This window comes from Tarenaya hassleriana, unplaced genomic scaffold, assembly GCF_000463585.1.
Source record: "Tarenaya hassleriana unplaced genomic scaffold, ASM46358v1 Cleome21, whole genome shotgun sequence".
NCBI classification, from domain to species: Eukaryota; Viridiplantae; Streptophyta; class Magnoliopsida; order Brassicales; family Cleomaceae; genus Tarenaya; species Tarenaya hassleriana.
The window spans coordinates 2,357,206-2,373,476 of NW_010965451.1; the positions used below are offsets into that span (position 1 = coordinate 2,357,206).

Below are 16,271 nucleotides of genomic sequence, written 5' to 3' on the forward strand. Positions count from 1 at the left end.
GCCACAGACACGGCCGGTTGCCACCGTGACTCTGTGAAATCACTCTCTTCTGTTAAACTCAACCAGAGACTGTTGATTTCCAGCAGCCGTGATGGCGCCATCAAGGTCTGGAAGTAACCTCTCATAGTCATACCCCCACGCGTAAGTTTTTTCCCCCCTTTGTAAATCTCTCTCTCTCTCCCCCTCACATGTTTAGTTGGTTTCTTTTTCATGAATATAGCATATTTAGAAGCACATGGACATTTGTCTTTAATATCTTTTGTCATTGTGCACAGCTATTATGATAACAGGGTATTAAAATTCACATTCCATCCAAAGAAATGCTTCAGGAATTGATAATCCTTCGTTAGTCAAAAGCATATACATTTACATTTACATGTGCCTATACACTAAGCTCTGCCGTTTCATTCCATAGTTATCCTGCTGGCTCCTGCTCTGTGACAGTGATGGTCCTCGTCGATCCCATTTTGATTTGCTCATCATATGCGTCTTCCTATCTCCTATCCTCAATTTGTTGACTTGTCTATAATAGTAGTAATAATTTTAAAAGATATATAGTATTTTTATTATTTATTTTCTATTGAATCAAAATAGTGATCCAAGTGGATAATCATATGATGACGATTATTCACTCATTTGCGTAAAATTTAGTAATGTATCTGATACCCGTAATTGAGGAGAAGTATCTCAGATCATCAACATAAAAACCCAGAGACCATAGAAAAAGCCCAAAAAAATGGCAAAAGGCCTGCGATGCTTTTCAGGATCTAAACTAAAGCCCAATATAGCCCAATAAGCTCTTCAATAGCAAGTCAAGGAATGGAGTGGCCTAATTAAAAAAAAAAACCACGAAGAAAAGAGAAGAGCGTGAACGTAGACAAATCCACGCGCAGGAAAAGCGAGTAATACTCACGCACTCATTTTGGAAGGTTATAGTCCAGGGAAATCGCTCAGATTTTGCCGGATCCAAGATTTACAAGAATGAAAGCGCGTGGGGAAGCAATAGACTCTCCCATGTTTTTTTTTACAGTTACCCCTTTTTTTAATATAAAAACCAATTTCTTCAAAATTCATTTTTAATTCAAATTGGCATCATTAAAATACAATCCTTTTTCACCAAAAAACACAATTCTTTTTCGGTAAAAAACATAGGAGATATCGCCAAAAAAATACTGTATTATTTTTAGGTCAATAAAAAAACCTATATTTTTTTAATTAGTAATTAAACCATGTACTTGGTATGATAAACTCATAAAACATCGAATTTTTTAAAAATTCACCGAAAACCCTCTGCATCTGTTAACTCAAACAAAAATGATGATGTAACAATGACATGTCTTCCAAATTCCATCATGCAACATCATCATAATTATGTCACATCATCATTTCACACATAAAAATTCACATACATATATATATATTAAAAATAAAATTATTTGTAATTAATAAAATACATACACACATAATTACAAACTATACACCTAAAATGCATAGTAATTAATATATACATATTATATATCTATTAAAAATAATATGTATATATATTTTAGTTATACATACAATATATACATATACAATTAATATGTATATTAAAATAAAAGTAATTATAACTAATATAAAAAAATTATATCTAATATAATATATATATATATATTATTTATAATATAATTTACAATATATATATATATTATAGATATGTATATATGTGTTTTATTAGTTATAAGTAATTTTATATTTAATATATATATATATATGTGAATTTGTATACATATATATTAATTTAAATAAATTATTTAATTTAAATTTTGTTTGAAGATGACATGATATAATTATGATGATGTGTGTATAATTTGTAAGGAATGTCATTGTCACATCATTTTTTTTTAATTAGCAGATAGTTTTGGCGAATTTTTAAAAAGTTCGGGATTTTATAAGTTAATCACACTAAATATAGGATTTAATTGATAAAAAAATAAAAAAAAATTCGTTTAGCGGAGAGAGTTCATAGTTTTTTTTCGATTTTCCCCAAAACCATAATTCAAATTGGGAGAGTAAACCGATTTGGGCAGTTTAGACAATATGGACTCAAAGTTAAGTAAGCCCATAAGCCCATAATCTCTTAAAATTGGAAACTATTAAATTACGAAAATATGGGCTTAAGGCCAAATCCACTAAGAATATCTTTGTTCGAATATATTTTGACTGGCCGATATGGGCTTTACATGAAAAAACATAAACAAGTAATGTGGTTGCATCAGTAAATCAAGAGGGAATATTAGTCAAATAACCCACTTGGGTCGCAGCAATTTCAGTGTACACCACCGAAAAAAAAAAAAATTTCAATTTTAACCCACTTTTCGGTTGGAAAAGTCCGAAATACCCTTTTCGTTTTATTTTTTGCGACCTTATTACGACTAACATATCACTGATATACCACTAAAATAAGACAGATGATTTTTTTGCCAACTTTTTTAGAATTTTAGAATCAATTGTAACTATATTTAGAATTAATTACGAAGTCGTAATAACGAAGTTGTTTTCGAACGGATAAAAATCACGTATTCATTAAGAGTAATTTCGTCTTTTCACACGAAAAAAAAAGTGTTATGTTTTTTCTGGTGTACACGTGAAATAAGTGCGACCCAAGTCGGTCATTTGAGTAAAATTACCAAATCAAGAAGTAACTTAAAGTCTTCAACCCAATATACATATATATATTTATAAGTATATGTTATATATGCGTGTACACAAGTGCAAAAATCACGTATTCATTAAGAGTAACTTCGTTAAGGAAATTACGTAGCTTTAGAGGTAGAGAGGAAGTACACAAGTGCAAAAATGAAAAGCACCAAAAGGGTAGACATAAAATCGAAAGTACAAGAACGCCATTAATCCAAATGTGACAAAAACCATAAAAAAATATAGAGAATCGATAATATGGTTCCTTGCAAGATTTTAGACAGAACTCACTCGTCTTCCTCGATGACCTTTGTGCCCAAACCACTCAACCCTTCGGGCGGACTCTCGGCGACAGTTACGAGGGAGAAGAACTCTTCCTTTGCGTCCTCGTCATCGTTCCTCTTCCGGGCAATACGAACCCTAATTCTCCTCGGAACACTACGGATTCCTCTGCACCACACTTGCTTGTTCAGCTTCACGTCTACTCTCACATCCTTTGTTCCCATTGCTTTCTCTGCAAATTTCCTTATCTCTTTTATGGCATTGGGCGCCTTCTTTTTGAATGTACTGTCATATACATATCAAGGGAAGATCATGATCCAGCATATGATTCTCCTAATTAACAATACTCAAGCAAAGGAATTATCTTAACAGAAGAAATCCATAACCAATCTACTACACTCCTACAATAATCTTGTCTCCATATGGCCCTAATCGACAGCAAGTCCAAGAATCCTGTTAGAAGCTGTCCATAAGCTAAAAATAAGCGATCCCCAATATCTAACACCAGATTTTCAAGGCCAGTGATATACTAAGCCAAATATATATATATATATATATGCATTATAAAGAGATTATAAGCGTATGATGAATCAGTATCAGCAAAGGCAATTAAACTGAAAGACAACGCGATAAAAAAAAAACCAAGAAGACGATGAATTCATCGTTTATCCTGGAAAGCTAAATCAACATAAGCCCATGGAACTGGATTTTTCAGGCCTACAACAATCAACTGATGCTGAATGCAGATTGCAATGATCTCATCAATTAAACACAAACAAGAAATGAAAAAAAGGAATCCAGAAAACGAATCTAGGGTTCTTGTTTTACCAGCCATGGAGGCGCTTGTGAAGGTTGATAGTGTACTCTCTGGTAACAACTTCCTCTTTTCTCCCCTTAGATTTCTCCATTGTCTCCAGCAAACCCTGAAATTAGACATCCTCAGAAGAAAAAGCAAACCCATTTCAAATCAACACCAGCCCTTGACAACAACCAGCATAATTTTTTTTTTGCTGCATCTTGCGAATCACGCTTAATTGCAAAGAGAACTAATGGAACAAGAATACGAGAATCAAATCCAAGATGGAGGAAACAGAGACAAGTACCTTTGCGGGTGAAGGAGCGAACTAGAGAGTAGGGAGAGTAGACCCGAGAAGATGAAGCCACAGAGGGAGAAAGTAAACCCTAGCCGCGAAGCCCTGATTTAGAAGATTTCCGTACGGACAATCGTTTCGGCGTTTTGGGCCTTTTCTCTTCATCAAACGGGCCTTATCCAAAATCCTCCAGATTTCGTTACGTCAGCGTCATAATCGGGTACGCTCACATCCACAGTAAGCAACGGTGGACCATCAATTTATTATCGTCTTTCCCAAAACCCCCATAGCTTTGAAGCTAAACCGGACAGTTTACCGTATCATTGCATGCATACATCTAAGTAAAATAAAAAGGTCAGGACTTTCTGCGTTAAACCCTTCAAAATCTCAACTTGAAGCATTACCAAAGTTCCATTCTTTACAAGTAATATGATGCAAGCGCCTCCCACATGTAGCTTAGACGTCTCATCCTCATTCTTGTTCGAAGAAACAAAAACCCATTGATGTCTTGTTGCAGACAATCAGATCTTGGAATGGAAACAATTCCATGAACATCGCAAACATGCTTATGGCTGCTGCCGGGAAGATAAAGCATTCACCTTTGCAGCAGTTATCATCACAAGCGCTTCCAGACAAGAGGCCAGAATTATTTGGCCCGTCTTCAAAATGGCACATAAACACCAAAATATATCATACCATATGATAGAAACATTACTTCCAGCTCCTTTATGAAAACAATCTCGTAGAAAAATCCATTACAAAATGTGAGTGCATTGTTCTGAGATTTAGAAGGACGGAGTCCTTATAAGTTATACCCTCTTGGTGGGCTGCCTGTTCCTCTTCTCGACACCGGATTTCGCAACATTAAGGCTTCTGTGGATCACATTAAGCCTAGCGAGAGCAGCCTTCTTCAAGTCTGGTCTGTAGAAGTTGTCTGCAACCTGATATGATCGACATATATTCAACACTAGATTCATCGATATATATACACTCATACCATTGATTAAGAATAAAGAACATTTTTATATATTTGTCAAGGTTCGAGCTCAGAAGCCAAGCGTAACAAAGTGTATTTCATCGAAGAACCAAATATAGATAAAGGCTCTTCTTACATGTTACTTTTCATCATAAACAATACAAACACTAAACATCATATCACCCACAAGATTTTGAATCATATCGTCTATGTTTGCCAAAAGCAAATAATTTTACGGCTGACTTTTCGAACGTAGGTATTCAAGAAGCAACATAGAAATACCTGGTTGACAACAGTCTTAGCCATTCTTGGGAATTCCTTCTTCAAGACAGATTTGTTGACAGAGGCACAAGGCTTGCTCTGCTTCTTGGTCTTGGTGGTGCCGAGCACAACTGCCTGTTCCTTGTCTGCTGCCTGAATGCTCACCGTCTTCTTGTTGGCCAAACCTGAAATTTTCATCTCAAAATTCAAACTTCCCACCGAGATTAGAAGAAGATAATTCCCCTACACACGCTTCTCCATCCACCCAGAGTGAGTGATGGGAGTTCATCGAAATAACAATGCATCTCAACAAATCATCAAAAAACTTATTTCCAACGCAATGTGTCTACTCACTACTCTATCCTTACATCAAACAAAAGGGACGAACTTTTTAAGAACAAATCATGGTCAGCTATATACATCGATCTCCCAGTGTCACTTGCGACGTCAATTATTCACGAAACAAGGGATAATTTCTCTGCACTTTTGTCCATTGAAAATCAGAGTGCTTGTAGGAGTTAAGGTTGTAGAGGTTGTTGCTCTCCTTGCTAAACTGAACCTTAGCGTTTCCTCTGCCGAACTGCTTCACCAAGAAACAGTTGTTACTCTTCACGATCTCCCAGATCAGTTTCCCCCGAACAGTCGCCATTTCCACCTACCTTCAATTACACAAGGACTCCATTCAGAAACACACACGAATAGAGTGAAACAGTGGTAAAGATCCGACAAGTTCTGAAGTTCATCTGCTCAAATCAGAACCCCAAAAGCAACGAAAACAAGGAGAGAAAGGCAGATCGGAATCCCATTTCGCAAAGACGAACACGTCAGGCCCCAAGGGAGAATTCATGCTCACCGTTTGCAAGGAGAGAAAGGCAGATCGGTGTCAAAAACCTCTAATATAAAGTATTTAAATAAAATAAATAAATCTAATCGGGGCGTTTGGTCTAGTGGTATGATTCTCGCTTTGGGTGCGAGAGGTCTCGAGTTCGATTCTCGGAACGCCCCTAAGTAATTCGATACTTTTAAATGTATGTCAATTTGTTACTATTTAACAATTTTTTTTGTACTAAAGCCAACTTCATCATGAATGGGCACACGCATGGTTGCCAATCTCGTTTTCGTCTTCGCGAATTTTACAAAAGCGAATTTTACAAAATGATTATCTCGTTTTTGTTTTCATCAAATTTGGATACCCGCAATTCGCATACCCATCGTGGATATCCAAACCATCAAAATCTTTAAACTGTTAAATTTTGTTGACTTTAAAATATTTTGGTAATTTTATTTGAAATTATATTTAAATATTATTGTAAATATAATTTATATAAATATCATTTTATTAATATCTGATACCCACGGGTAATCCATCGCCATTTTAAAAAAAAAAAAACAAATCCGAATCCACAGTTCTGATTTTCGGCTTTATCACACCCGTCTTCGTCTTCGTTTCTTAACAAGTACCCATATTTCGAATACCCGTGAGACCATGTACCCGAAACCCAGCGAGTCTCAAGTAACCGCGTCCACCCTTACACTTCATTAACGCCAATCAAGGATTAATACCAAACCAAAATACGGAGAATACTTGTACCAATCTCTATCTATACAAAACTTTAACCAAAATCCACCTTTATGAAGGCTTTGAATCCATTCAAGTTTCAGAAGAATATAGTAATACAGATATGGACAGGCCCTGATGCATTCTTCTTCTTGTCCGTCCATACAATTCGGTGTTAGATGCCATCACATACCCAAATGTCTTCACCTCCTTCAGCCCACATTCGGGAATATTACTCAAATAACCCACTTGGGTCGCAGCAATTTCAGTGTACACCACCGAAAAAAAAAAAAAAATTTGCGACCTTATTACGACTAATATATAACTAATATACAACTTATTACGACTAATAAACTACTCTTATTTTAGTTGTATATTAGTTATATATTAGTCGTAATAAGTTCGCAAATTTTTTTTTTTTTTCGGTGGTGTACCCTGAAATTGCTGCGACCATTGGTTATTAGGGTTAAAACCCCCCCCAATCCACCATGGACGAGTTACCTCTGGAGCTGGCGGTGGATATCCTGAGTCGACTCACCAATTCCGACGACCTCGCTCGATGCCGAGCCGTTTCCAAGACTTTCAACTCGATTGCGCGGCAGGTTCGCATCGTGAACCTTATCTGTACCCGGTCCCGGTTTCTGAAATCGCGTCGGTTGCTGCCGGAGAGCGAGATCATCACGACACCGTTCAAGGCGATCTTTCGAAAGCTTGTCTCCGATTCACGTGATCTGCAGTCTGTATCGATCGGCGTCGAGAAGGCGCTCGGTGGATTGCAGTTCATTGACTTGGAGGAGGACGAGTCCGACGATTTGTACCTCACCGATGTCAATTTCGTGCAGGAGTGGTTGCCTAATGTTTGTGGAAACCTGGAGATTCTGTCAATTTCGGATTTCTGGATTCAGTCTTGTTGGAGAAGATCGGGTGTTCTTGCGCTCATTTCTTCGAATTGTAAGTTTGGCCTGCCTGTATCTCTGATGTTCGATTGCCGTCGAATATTTCGCTCTTCGTCTTCATTTTCCGTATTCTTTCTTGTGATTTTCGAGCTCTTGCTGGATATTTGAACGGCAAGCTTTCTTGTCATCGATCATTCTTTGAAATTGTTGATAGATAATTCATGCTTGTTTGAGTAATAGCAATGAGATTCCCCAATAGCATGTTATGGAAATTTGTGGATGATTTTGACATTGCTCTGAAAGCTTCCGCTATTGTTAGCTCTTCTTTAATTTATGGTAATTGAGGAAGCATTTTTTTCTCAGGCCACAGAAATGATGCGTGTTTCATGTCAAACTGACTTGTTAGGTGAAATAACATCATTTGTGATTCAATTGGTGCTTAAAAGCTGAATTTGAAGTTTGCCTTCGGGTTTTCTTATTGCAGCTGAGCTTAGGGATGTTGTTTGTTAAGAGTCAGAATATTGTTTGCATTACTCTAAATCTATTCCATTCTTTTATATGTTTCAGGTAGTAGTCTAGTTGAACTGGAGTTAAAGAATGCTTGGCTATCAGTTGAAGGCCTGACCGAGATGCCAAATCTAAGAAGTCTGACCCTCGAGTTTATCAGAATCGATGACGAGAATCTAGACAAGATCAACAGTTGCTTCCCTTTCCTTCAAGTGCTGAATCTGATCGGTGTTGGAGGACTTAAAGAGCCGAAAATCCATCTCTTGCACCTTAGAGCTTGTCACTGGACAGTGTCAAATGCTCCACTTTCATTGGCTATATCAGCTCCAAACCTTGTTGAACTTACGCTGAAGTGCGTCAAACCCAAAGGTCTTGTCCTCAAAACACCCAAGTTGGCGAAATTCCAGCTCTTACTAGAGGAAGCAAACGATGTCAGCTTCTCGGAATTCCAGGATCTGGGTACCCTAGAGCTCGTATCTCCCGACATAAACAGGTTAATAAACTGCATTCCCCACTTTGGCAACACCGTCAGAAAGCTGACAGTGGATTCGTTCAAGTCTGAAAGGGCAAAACTTGGACTGGAAACGCTTCTGGAGGCATTCCCGCACATTGTTTCTCTCGGTCTGGGTCCTGGGTGTTGGTCAGAAATGGAAAGTTGCCTCGAGAAAGGTGGTCCGAAACACAGGAGCCGAAAGAGTAAACTGAGGGAGATAAAAGCGCATATTCAGACCCGAGATGTAGGAGTGACGGTTTCATTTATCGGGTATATAATCGAGAATTGCTCGGGTTTGACAGACATGAGGCTGCTGAAACACCGATCATGGCGTCCGAAGCAAACTGATAAGGACGTGCACGAAGTGTCATCCGGGAGTGAGATGGAAATGGGGAATGTGGGGGGGTTTTAACCCTAATAACCCATTTGGGTCGCAGCAATTTCAGGGTACACCACCGAAAAAAAAAAAAAATTTGCGACCTTATTACGACTAATATATAACTAATATACAACTAAAATAAAAGTAGTTTATTAGTCGTAATAAGTTGTATATTAGTTATATATTAGTCGTAATAAGGTCGCAAATTTTTTTTTTTTTTCGGTGGGGTCGGAAACGGGGGCTTTTAAAACAACAAATAAAAAAGGGTCCACATTGCACACGTGTGAGATTGTCTGCATGCAGAAACTGTATAAAGTCCAAAATACCACTGTCGTTCATAAGAAATATCGAAAATGCCACTCTTTCGACATTATGATTTGATTTATCAATCGTTGATATTCCCCGGGGTTTGTAGTTGCAGGAGAAGACATATATGAGTGGAAATCAAGGGAAAACGTGCAGTCAAACGTTCTTAGCATCAAACACAAGGAAGCTACTTCGAGAAGTATCACCACAAGTGGACTGAGTAAAGTTGGTATAGTTTAAACAAGGTTTAAACAAGCGATATCAAGGTACACATTTGTCCTTTGGATGGTGATGCAGGGTAGAATGCCGACACACGATAGATTGTTCAGATGGAATATTATTCAGAACTCAACTTGTGTCATCTGCAATGAGGAAGAGGAGTCACACGATCACCTCTTCTTTCGATATCGTTTTAGTGCTGAAACATGACAGGGACTCACGTCGAAGATTTGGAGAGACTCGCCGGCAACCCTCTCGATGTGCCTCTCTTGGATGGAAGCAATCCCACAATCCGATGGTATCAAGCGAAGCATTCTTCTAAAAATTATCATACACCATGTTGTTTACGGGGTATGGAAGGAGCAGAATTCCCGCATCTTCTCAAATGTCTCTGCAACTTCCCATGTCATGCGCTCACGTATCGATCAATCAGTCGGAAACACCCTCCTGTCGCTGCAACAGGTTCGAGAAAGTGAAAGCAACACTCTGCTTCAAAACTGGTATTCACTTCTACTGTATGACATGGCGTAGACAAAGAAAATATAGATTTGGTGTAATAGTTATATTTCTTTCGAGGTTACTCTAGCGAAAATTTTTTTATTGTGGATTTTTTTCCTATACTATACTATGTACCCCAATTTTGAGTAATACAAAACAAATTACATCAAAAAAAATGTTTGCGGAAAAAGAGTTTGCATTTTAATCAGTACAATATGTTCAAACCGTCGTAATTAAAAATTCGAACAGAAAAAAAAATCAAATTTCATGACAGGTAATCATAAAAATTAAGATAAAAACCAATCTGAACAATAAAAATATCGTCTATATGATGTATGATGTATAACAATACTACCAACTCCACATATCGATTCACAAAGAAGATCGAATTAGTTCTCAGAATGCACTCAACACACACTTGCGAAGAAAAAAGAATAAAAAAGTATAAAACTTTACCACAAAACCATTATATATATATATTCACCGTCGATTGGGACGACGAGACGCGAGCGAAGCCAACAAGTTGTCATAATCAGGCAGCTTCGGATGAACATGACTTGCTCTCTCCTTCGATGGTGTCTCAACAGATGAATCATCGGCCGACGTCACAACCTTTGGAAGAGAAGTCGATGGCGTCTGCTCTTTATCGGTTTTCGCAGTTACTGTAGTTTCCGAGGTTGAGCTTTTCACAGGAGCTTTTCCCGGACCCTTTGTCCTTCGAGATAACCCCCCAGTCATCGGCTTAGCTTTCGTGCGTGGAGCGAATTCCCGAGCTTCATTCTCGTCTTCGTCATCACCAAACGGAGAAGAGAGATTCAAGGCTGATGAGGCCTGAGTCTTGGCGTTTTGTCTCTTATTGTCTTTCCCTCCTGTTGTTGTTTGCTTATTGATCCTCCTCTCTTGATTTCCGATAGAATCTCCTCCTTCTTCTGAGTCGTCATCACTGGTACGTGAGTGAAGATACGAGACCCGGGTCTGTGTCTTGATTCTACTATCTTCCAGTGTAATAGAAGTTCTTTGTGGAGGTTCCATCGCTGAATCTTCATCATCGCTAGAAGATGCATCGTGAGGTGCATAGACTGGTTTTTTCTCAGTGTAAAGCTCTTTCCTCGTAGATGAAACAGATGGCGAAGATGACATTGCCTGATCAATATTAGTTTCGGTGTACTCCTTCTCCGGCTTAGACAATGTAGTGTCTCTTGCTGGACTCATCCTGTATGGAGGGAGTGTCTTTTTATTCTTGAGTCCACCGGTTAAAGCTCCAAACCTCAGACCCATCTGTGTCTCCAAGTCGGAATCCTCTCGTGCCCTTGTATCATACACGGGTTCATCTGTGTCTGACGGGAAAAAGTCATGTTCTGCTTCATCAGTGTACTGAAACCTCGGGGATGAAAGTGATGTTGTCGCCTTCGACCTTTCTTCCACGGGTTTCCCACCAGAAATTCCAGCCTTATTGCTCGGCTCATCTACTTCGCTTTCTGAATCCGGGCCATAAGCATCAAACTTGGCAGACTGTTCCGCCTCATGAAAAGGAACAGCAGGACCTGTAGAAGGACCATCATCAAACACTGGGGAAGTTGGCTTTTCTTCAAAAACTTTTGAGCTTGACCTGTACTTTCCCGGATTTGTGCCTTCACGAGCAGGTGTTTTATCGCCCAGCAAAGAAAATCCTGATACATAGTCTGGCTCATCGTTGTTGTAGGTGTCTTCTTTGTCGAATTGAGGTTTATCAAAAAATGAGCCATACTCATCGAAAGAAGCAGCAGCATGGCCACTATCATGGTGAAATGTTTCTTCCGGGCTTCTCTGAGGTTGGTGACTGTCATCAGTTGCAAAGATATTTTCTTCCAAACTCGGTGACTTGACTAAATCTGAAGCAACAATATGGTCATCAGAAAAGGTTCTTGAATGTGAACGAGAAGAAGCCCGGCTTGACTTTTTGCTTAATTGAACCTCATCCATGTAGTCAATGTTTCGATCGGGTTCACTCGGTTGCTTCTTCTCTCTACCTGATTTAGCAAAGGAACCAGACCGTCTTGTTTCTAAATTCTCCTGAGAATCCCTGCCTCTCCTTCCTCGAGCGTTTCCCGATAGTTCATCATCAGAAGAACACTCCGACCCCGTTGACCCAGTAAAGTTATCATGCTTGGTACTGCTCATCTCTTGGTACTGAGTAACATTTCTTCTGGGAGAAGGACGATCTTCACTCTGCACATTTGAGCTGATACGTTTGGGTTGATGTTCGTTTCTGTTATTAAAAGAAGGGGACGATATCGGTGAATCTGCTGAATTCTGTCTCATCATCCTTTCTTTGCTCGAAAGTTCTGCAGCTGCTCTTGCAGCAATACTTGCTCTTTCAGCAGATTCGGCGGCAGCACGTGCAGCAGCTGTAGCATCTTTAAATTCCATTTCCCACTTCCGCCTGCTCGTAGGAGAGGAATCCCCATCACCTGAATTTGGATGCCTATATTCCCCTCCATGAGTCCTATCCCCTGTAGAACAAATATAAACGTATATGTGTATGTATGTATATGTGTATGTATTGTGAATAACTTACCGGAAGGTCTTGCATTGGGATGATAACTGTCAGATGTCTTTCCGAGGTTAACATCAGGAGGAGCAGCACTGTGCAAATGGTCTGAAGATCTTTCATCACATGGATACGAGCTTGATGGAACACGATTTCTTTCACTTGAGCTTGGTGGAACTTGGAAGTTTGGAGGTTCTTTGTCAGGGACTTTAGGAGAATCTGCATGTTTTCTACTGGCTGACTCAAATGAACTCGGTTGGTCTCTCTGATCAGACAAAACACAAAAACTCGGTATTGAGGGAATAGCTACAACACAAGACACAAATATTAATACGTTATGCACTCAACAACGAACAATTTCGATTTCAAATGTTACTAACCAACACTTCGGCATCCTTTGGATCTGTTTCCATCAAGGATTTTGCCTCCCACTTGATATTATGCTGCTCAGCAATTTCCGTCAAGATTTTAACCTTTGTCGGACCATCAGGGGCTTTTACCGACAACTTCTCCGCCAACTATATAATATGTACAATTGAAAGAGAGACTAGTAATCACAAAAAAAGTTTTCATCTGGAAACAACCTTAAAGAATCTTTTCATTCCCTTTCCTATCCTTCAGTCATAAATGGAAAAAGGAGAGGAGAAGAACGCGGACAACTACTCACCAAGCGACTCACACCAGAATCTGGACGTAACTCGACAGCAGCAGAAGCAAAATCCTTTCCATATTTTGCTGAGAAATGCTTAACAACATCTGAGAGTTCCGGGACATCTGCTAGCCTTCGTGAAGCATATAAGACACTTGCAACAGCTTCCTTCAGATCGTTCGGGCAATTCCTGAAGTAGGATCACAATGATAAACACATAATAATTCCGTGAAAAAAACACAGACATAATAATAATTCAAAAAGGTAAGCTTAATTAATGCTTATGTTCTTCCGAGCAATTCAGTGGCTTTGCTTACTTCTGCGACTCGATAACAGCTAAACGTGCCACGAGAAGTTCACAATATATTCCAACCAGCTCATAAGCAGCGATTGTTTTCTCTTCTCTCACCACATGCTCCACCTAAAGCACAAGAATGATTCCTATGTCATGAGCAGAGATGTTCAAACAAAATGAAACGAGACATGAAAATGGAACAGAAACCAAATGTCCTATGTCAGGTTTCATAGGCCTGCAAAAACGAGACATCGACATGAACCCAGATTGAACATTCCAAAACCCAAATTCTTCAACGCCTAAATAATACGATGAAGACAAATCCGCAATCTTGATTTTAATTAAGAAAAACAACGCTATCATTTTTCCGAGAACTTGAACCTAGTTAGAGCCAATGGGCCATTGGAAAGCGAAAATTGACGGAAGCAAAGATCCAATGGCTTACTCGAATTCTGGCCGTCTGGGTCTGCCCGGACTCGAGCAACTGAGCCAATTCTTTCCTCAACTGCTTTATCTGTACATCCTTTTTGTTCTTCAGTATCTTCAGGCGCGACGACGCCATTTGCAAAGCCGTTTTGCTGCATCAGAAAGCGATAGATCCACATTTCGAAACAAAATCGTGAAAAAATTGACAACCGAAAACACCGGATGAAACAGTACGAATTAGTCACTGAGACACCCGATTAAAAAGTAAAATCGATCCAAAATTGAGAGTACTATCAAATTTTCATGGTCACGATAGAAGAAAGAGGGACAAAAACGATAACCCAACTACCATTTTGCAGGCTTGAAACTTCGATGAAGCACCTTCTTCATTGAGCGATGCTGAATAAAGCAATAATAGGAAATCACGCCGTTCGAACTAGAGAATCCGATCGATTCCTAAAACTACAGGAAATTTAGAGTTTTCTGTGATCAAATCAGACGAAAATCGCTGATCTATGGAATGGAATTTCCAGGGGATCTGACAGAAGAAACGTATATTTTTTTTTATAGAGAGGCTGAAGATAAAAAAAATAAATTGGATTTTGATTCCATAAATAAATATATTATTTATTGGAATAGATTTTCTGACGTGTCAAATGATAATGAAGAAAAAACCGAGCAACCATACGGGGGAGATCCCGTGTGTAAAAAGGTGCACGTTCGACGAAAATAGATGGTTTGGAGACTTTTTCTATTATAAATAATTTAATTTTAATCTTAATTAAAAATACAAACATTTGGATCAAACGGTTGGCGCATGGATGGATGGATATTTCAGGATTGGGATTAAAATTTTAATGGTTTGATTTGAGAATGATTTATTCGATATTTTAAAATTTATACAAAATTAATACTATATATTATTCGGTTCAGTTTGGTTTTAGTTTTTGTTAAAAAAATTAATTTTTTAAAAAAAAATTTAATTTTTTAGAAAATTTTATAAAATTCAGTTCATTTTTTAAAAATTCGTTTTTATAAAAATTATACCGTTTAGAAATTCTGATTTGAACAAATATCAAAATTTTCGGTTCGCTGCATTAATGGAAACGCCAACCTCTATAATTAATGGTCAACATGTTTGGAGACGGAACATATGACATGCCACCACTGGGTATAATATAAACAACTGTTGATTTTATTACCACATAATAAATAAGTAATTAAATGAAATAATCCCTCTCCTCGGACGATGTCTATTATTACAAACGACGTCGAGAAAATGTCCATTTCAGACCTTTTGATTTATTAAAAAATAGTAAAAATAAAACAAAAAATGATACAATTGACTCGTAAACAAATAGGAAAACTGAAAAAAAAGGGGTATTTTGACAAAAAGGTGACGAATTCTTGGGCTTCTAGACACGTGTATATATATATATATATTTGTTTTGGTCAATGAAAATGACAATTATTTGTCAGATGTATATGGTTATATCCATATATATATATATATATATCGTACAACTTTTGTCTGATGGTATGTATATATTTTTATCAAAACGCTCAACTCTGGATACTGTACAAAAGGAAAATCGAATGCAAAGGGGCGTGTGTGTTTCCGTGTCAGCCTACGTCTGTTGGTTAAGTTACTGCCGTGTTGGAGTTACATCCTCAGCTCACTGCACAAACCAAACATCTTTCAGATTAAACGGACTTTGTTATACACAATGACTTGCTGTCCAAAGATTTCATAAAAAGATCTAAACTTTACCCAAAATATATATACTTTTCAGGTTTTAATTTATATTTTTCCCCACTACAGAACATTATTATATTCCCATAGACTCGTATATTTCAACCAAAAAAAAATTAATTAGGAAAGGATGCCCATAAATCTTATAAAAACTCAACCATTTTCTATGATCGGTGCGATATTCTAACAATACCGCTCCCTTTAGACATCGACGATCACGGCATTGATGGCTTTGGATCGGATGGCTTTGCACGTCATTATTGGCTTTCGACTACCAATCTCGCTCTTTATGCTGCTATTCCTTTCGCTCCCCTCCGCCATCTACGGATAGAACTCACTTAAAAACTAGTTTACGGGGAGGGTGTCTATACTCAACTATTTCGATATACAGTTGATGTGCGATTCTAATATATTCCTGGGCAATTTTTTGGGGCGTATTAGAAGAGAAAAAAAAAAGGAAAGAGAGAGGGAAA

General features: G+C 38.1%; 6 protein-coding genes and 1 non-coding gene across 10 annotated transcripts in view; 3 read left to right on the plus strand and 4 right to left on the minus strand.

Moving 5' to 3' along the window:
- The window catches only part of LOC104814595 (phosphoinositide 3-kinase regulatory subunit 4), a 6,736-nt gene extending 6,181 nt beyond the window's left edge, over window positions 1–555 (plus strand). Inside the window, exons 11-12 of one of the 2 annotated variants that reach the window (XM_010542714.1) lie at window positions 1–141; window positions 416–555. In XM_010542714.1, the coding sequence (XP_010541016.1) occupies window positions 1–117 (117 nt within the window). In that variant the 3' untranslated portion in view covers window positions 118–141; window positions 416–555. Of the gene's footprint in view, window positions 337–415 lie in introns of those variants that run through there. The other variant, XM_010542713.1, reaches the window with a different exon arrangement.
- Window positions 556–2,765: 2,210 nt separating this feature from the next.
- LOC104814596 (60S ribosomal protein L31-1-like) lies at window positions 2,766–4,176 on the minus strand. Its single transcript, XM_010542715.1, has 3 exons — window positions 4,065–4,176; window positions 3,790–3,884; window positions 2,766–3,246 (listed from the first exon to the last, which is right to left on the minus strand). The coding sequence occupies exons 2-3, from the start codon at window positions 3,867–3,869 to the stop codon at window positions 2,967–2,969; spliced, it is 360 nt and encodes a 119-aa protein (XP_010541017.1). The 5' UTR covers window positions 3,870–3,884; window positions 4,065–4,176; the 3' UTR covers window positions 2,766–2,966.
- A 502-nt stretch (window positions 4,177–4,678) lies between these two features.
- Window positions 4,679–6,130, minus strand: LOC104814597 (60S ribosomal protein L28-1). Its single transcript, XM_010542716.2, has 3 exons — window positions 5,678–6,130; window positions 5,311–5,474; window positions 4,679–4,993 (listed from the first exon to the last, which is right to left on the minus strand). Exons 1-3 carry the CDS (start codon window positions 5,709–5,711, stop codon window positions 4,862–4,864), a joined length of 330 nt encoding a protein of 109 aa, XP_010541018.1. The 5' UTR covers window positions 5,712–6,130; the 3' UTR covers window positions 4,679–4,861.
- Window positions 6,131–6,222: 92 nt separating this feature from the next.
- Window positions 6,223–6,294, plus strand: TRNAP-UGG. Its single transcript has one exon. It is a non-coding gene; the product is annotated as a tRNA-Pro (tRNA).
- Window positions 6,295–7,289: 995 nt separating this feature from the next.
- Window positions 7,290–10,227, plus strand: LOC104814599 (F-box/LRR-repeat protein At4g29420). The gene is given in 5 exon segments (XM_010542717.1): window positions 7,290–7,798; window positions 8,311–9,065; window positions 9,067–9,190; window positions 9,538–9,653; window positions 9,726–10,227. Coding segments are annotated over 5 exon segments (1,590 nt in total). The 5' UTR covers window positions 7,290–7,335; the 3' UTR covers window positions 9,858–10,227.
- A 199-nt stretch (window positions 10,228–10,426) lies between these two features.
- Window positions 10,427–14,617, minus strand: LOC104814600. Its single transcript, XM_010542718.1, has 7 exons — window positions 14,395–14,617; window positions 14,065–14,197; window positions 13,642–13,745; window positions 13,343–13,514; window positions 13,056–13,193; window positions 12,703–12,940; window positions 10,427–12,637 (listed from the first exon to the last, which is right to left on the minus strand). The coding sequence occupies exons 1-7, from the start codon at window positions 14,433–14,435 to the stop codon at window positions 10,626–10,628; spliced, it is 2,838 nt and encodes a 945-aa protein (XP_010541020.1). The 5' UTR covers window positions 14,436–14,617; the 3' UTR covers window positions 10,427–10,625.
- A 699-nt stretch (window positions 14,618–15,316) lies between these two features.
- Window positions 15,317–16,271, minus strand: part of LOC104814601 (phospholipase A2-beta-like) — a 3,681-nt gene continuing 2,726 nt past the window's right edge. The window contains exons 6-7 of one of the 3 annotated variants that reach the window (XR_771929.2): window positions 15,992–16,119; window positions 15,317–15,724 (exon numbers count right to left, since the gene is read on the minus strand). Coding sequence is in view for 1 of the 3 variants with exons in the window: in XM_010542720.2 (XP_010541022.1) it covers window positions 15,717–15,724 (8 nt within the window). In the remaining 2 variants the exon portion in view is untranslated. Of the gene's footprint in view, window positions 15,725–15,956; window positions 16,120–16,271 lie in introns of all 3 variants that reach the window. The other 2 variants (XR_771928.2, XM_010542720.2) reach the window with 2 other exon arrangements.